General features: G+C 33.3%; 1 protein-coding gene across 2 annotated transcripts in view; it reads right to left on the reverse strand.

Moving 5' to 3' along the window:
- LOC112508010 overlaps positions 1–4,349 on the reverse strand; it is a 13,304-nt gene extending 8,955 nt beyond the window's left edge. The window contains exons 1-3 of one of the 2 annotated variants that reach the window (XM_025112788.1): positions 3,863–4,349; positions 1,369–1,519; positions 934–1,148 (exon numbers count right to left, since the gene is read on the reverse strand). In XM_025112788.1, coding sequence (XP_024968556.1) covers positions 934–1,148; positions 1,369–1,519; positions 3,863–4,060 — 564 coding nt within the window. In that variant the 5' untranslated portion in view covers positions 4,061–4,349. Of the gene's footprint in view, positions 1–933; positions 1,149–1,368; positions 1,520–3,724 lie in introns of both variants that reach the window. The other variant, XM_025112789.1, reaches the window with a different exon arrangement.
- Between the last annotated feature and the right edge of the window lie 445 nt (positions 4,350–4,794).

Here is a 4,794-nt window from a genome sequence, read left to right on the forward strand (position 1 = left end):
AATATCGATATATTTTTGTCAATTTTTTATGATATCTTCAAACATATATTTTATTCAAAAATAAAAACATCATCGCTTTCTCAAAATCACATAAAACCATATTATAACATTGACTGAGATAAAGAATAAAATGAAATATTAAAATCACGATGTATCTCGCAACATTGCGCGAATACGCTCTAGTATGTCTCTAAACCATGGATGCCAACTTGACCTTAATTAGTAGTGGATTCGTATGTATTTGTACAATATGCATAAAAGTCATAGCAGTAAAAAAATGTACACATCTCAACGTTCTATTTGCATCATCTCATGCTTAGTAGCCACATTTTTAGTATAAAATTGGATGATAAACATATTAAACTATCAATTATCATCTATTAAATTACATTTATTATCATTTGTAAAATAATAATAACTTCAGAAAACTACTATCATCTTAAACATTCTTGTAGCCTTGTATCATAATTCATCACTAAAAGAAGTCAAGTAATTGCTGTTAATCATTGTAATAAGTTTTAAAAAATGTCAAAACATGTAAAAAGATTCAAATTCGTGCATTTAATTTTTATATAGGGATTATTTTACTTTCTTTGACATCGATGTAGAATTAAATTATCATATTTATTGTGCATTTAATTTTAATAAAGCATTTCTAAGGTCAAGATCAATCGTAAGCAGATCAATGGTTGTGACTGTGCCACAAGTCTCAATTTGATTGATTTCTTTCTCTTTGACATGCATTTAGGATAAAATTATCATATTTGTCAATGCCTTTGGATTTAACATGCTATGTATGTGTGCGTGGGTATATCTTTTTTCTCCTGTAGAACTCATGCTATACACACATGCATGTATATATATATACATGTGTCTATAGCATGAGTTCTACAGGAGAAAAAAGATGATAGGAGGGAGAAGGTATCAACCCACCTGCTGAAGGCTGCTTGCATCTGCAGTGACACGTTCAGTTATGGATTTCTCCAACAGCTCAAGTGCTCTTGAAGCACGAGTTCGAGCATCATCCATGTTGGAGGCACTCAACATTTCTCTAACAAAAAGGTTCACCCAGTCTGCACCATCCACAGGCTGACTTTGTAGAGCTGAATGCTCAACAGGCACAGCATCACCATTTGCAACCCCATTAGCTGCAACAATGGACCCAGCAGCATTCCAATTAGATAATTCAAGCGAAGACATCATATAGACGTAATAAATACAAGGCATTGTGTACTTAAAGACAGAACTGGTTTTGTAAGTATCAACAAAAGGAACTTTTAATCATATAGATAGCAGAAAGAAATTTTAAACAAAACAGAAAGGGAAGAGGGAAAGGAAAAAACATAGATAGCAAGTTACTGGAAGCACCTTGAGTTTGGAATTGCAGATTAGATTCGTTCCCAGCAGCAGAATTCACAACAGATGCAAAGTTCTCAACAGTGCCCAAACGTAGCTCAGTAAGACTCTTGATGGCAGTTTCTATGTCATCGCCACATTCGTTCAGCGCTTTTTCAAGAAGCTGAAAAGGATATATATATATATATATATATATATATATATATATATATAATATATGGTTTTAGTAATTGGTAGCAGAAGGATTAAAAAACATACAATTCACATGGTTGAACAACTCGACAAATCCATTACTAACTCAAATGCCTACTGCACCAAGATTGCATATATTGCTGGGTTGAAGAATGTCATGAGATACACACTCACATATTCACATTGGCTCACATGCTTATTGGAGGAGAAACCTTTATGGTGTAACAATAATCACTCCTAAACTTTTCTAAAACTGAAATCACTCTAAGGAACCTTTTATAAGGCGAATATGCAGAAAAACAATCCAACTTATACGACGTACCAATAAACTCTTTAAACTTTTCCAATACTAAAATCACAGAGGAATATTTTACAAGGGGAATCCCCAACTTGGATTGAGAATCCATTTTGGCACTACCGGATATTGTGTGTAATTCTAAAATTCAACCTCCAAGTAAACAGCCAATCCAGTTCAATCTGTTTATGAAGACTTGGTTTAATTTGTCCAAGATTACTCAATGACCCTAATTTATTTTCAAACATACTTTCACGTTATACAAATTGTATGCCTTGAGTAAATGTATATGTTTGCAATTATTTTGATCTTGATGGGTCACAGCAGTGCAATTGGCTTGTTGGCTACAGTCCTTGAATACATTGAGCCACACACAATTACCAAAAATTAGCAACCATCAAGGTTATTATGCAGTAGACTCTCTCATTCAACCTAGGGTAAATGAACTTAATCTAATAAAATCAGCGGGTTTCGGACGTGAGCAAGTCAGATCCAATATCCGCTATCCATCAATTTTGGATACTCAAGCAGAACTTGAAATAAGCGAAATTTTCAGCCAAGGAAAATATGTTATCATGTCCATGAATACTTAAAAACACCTATCTACAGTACATGCACAAGAATATATTAGAAAATACGAAAGAAATTATTACCATATCTGATATGATGAAGAATTTAGAGATACAATTCAGATCATACTAAGAACCAATAAATGGCGAGCAACATTCTATTTGCCAAACCACATTGATTGAAGTTGTGGACTACACCCACACCCAGCAAAATATAGACTCCCCCAAGCCCGCTTGAACTATTTGTGCACGTTAATGAACAAGTTACAATGACGCAAGTTAAGCAAAATTTGAAATTTCCCTAATACGAATTGTTAAGCAAATCTAAGTTGTCTTTATTGAGAATTCAAAATCAACACAAGTAGGCTCCTCTAAATACCCCCTCCCCCCAAAAATTGAGAATCCCCTTTCAGTCTCCTATTTCAGGCATGTGTAAACAATAATCCTGCCTTTCAAACATATAATGAAAGAGAACCAATCCATATTAACCTAAAAATTCATGGAATTATTTAAACATTAAATGCATCCTTGAAGTCAAATGCATCAACAGGGTTTTTTTTCTGAAACATATGACTATCACTTCTATAGTCATCCATGTGTGAGAATTTATTTTCTCTCTTTCTTTTTCTTTTCTAAAACAGCAAAAGTTAATCCTTCTGCCAATTTTTCTTTCTCATAAAGAAATGACAAACTATTTTTTCTTCTTATATATTTTCATCTATGAGAAATTAATCTGGATTCATCTTTCTCCATATTCAATCATCTCATTAGCAAGTAGCCGAAACGATCGACATCATACCAGTCATTCGCTGCAAGAAGAGCAGAGGCAGTGGCTTGAGAATGAACTTCAATTGGCTAGGGTTCAAAGGGGGAATATTCCAAGACATTCTAATCCACATATGCGAAGTGAATCAGTCCCTTAGCAACCCTTGAAAGCGCTGCTGTCCAATGGGTACACAAAACTAGCAAAGATGGGTTAGTCTTGGTAGGTCTTCACTCCTCACCAGCTTTAGGAAAGAAACCGCCTAGGGTATCCTCTCTTTCTTTCTGTAATAAAGTTCCTATTTAATTCATGTTGGGATCTATGAATGAAAGTTCTAAGTAACAAATCTTCACCACAACAAACTACATGTGCACATTATCATATGCTATATCATGCCCTTAAGTCCAATGCAAAGCCTTTCAATCCATTATTCTGATGCTGTCAATAATCCCCAAAATTTCAATTCATAGCAAATACTAGATCTTTTCTACAATAAGTTTATATCCTTGAAACCAAGCATAGAGATAACCAGTGAATAATGTACATCACCTGCATAAACAGGATTGTAAATCACAAAGTTGATTCCCAAATTACTAGTATAATTCTAGGACTGGTCTACGTCTCCTCTGAAACAGCAGGAATTTTTCATGTACAGAGAAAAAAAAAGCAACAAAGTAAGTAAATAACCTGCTTATCCATTTGAGGGAACAGAAGAATGAGACGATCGATTGCAATAAACCTGGATGATGTAGTGGAAGAATATCTGACAGGGGAAGAAGAAGAGCAGCGAATTCTTTTGGAAATAGGAGGCGAAGCAGATGATGAAGAAGGTACGTTATGATCCTCGAAGAAAGATGATCTTTTCCCGCACACTACCGCAGACATGTTGTGTGTGCAATCTCTTGTTTTGCTTTCTATAATCGCCTTCTTCCCCCTATACCTTTCATACAGCGTCCAATTTGAATCAAATACCAAAACCCCAATATTACAATCAGTTAGGGTTCCACGATCGTCAAAAGCTTCCCACCAAGTTCGATCCAATTGAAAATCTATTGATCTTCGATCGAACTAAATCAAAGTTAAAATCAAAATTAAGATGGGAAACGGATTCCCAGATGAGGAAATAACAAAGAGACAAGTATCCACTTGGTGTTCCAGGGTTGATCATGGACCGAATTGATTTATGTGCACCAACTCCGTTGAAGAAGCAAAGGTATTACGTATGGTATATATCATTTCGATAAAATTCTTAAAAACTTTTAAACCCATCCCTCCTAAACGATTTTAGCCGTATCCAATTTCATCTCATATCTAAATTCGTATAACTAACACAATCAAATACATAATAAATATTTTATTTTAAAATATAATTAAAATAATCATTAAATTTTAACAGAATACTTAATTATTATTTTTATAAAAATATTATATTATTAAACTAAAAATAAATTATTTTATTATTAAACTTATATTAAATTATAAAAAAATCTATACTATATTATAAAATATTTGACAAAAACTCTTAAAAACTATTTTTTATACGTAAAATACTGTTTATTAATGTATATTACTTAAAACTCAAGATTACAAGTAGATTGTGCGTAAGTACAACTTATTAA

This window comes from Cynara cardunculus (assembly GCF_001531365.2).
Source record: "Cynara cardunculus var. scolymus isolate 2C chromosome LG 2, CcrdV1, whole genome shotgun sequence".
In the NCBI taxonomy this organism is placed as follows: Eukaryota; Viridiplantae; Streptophyta; class Magnoliopsida; order Asterales; family Asteraceae; genus Cynara; species Cynara cardunculus.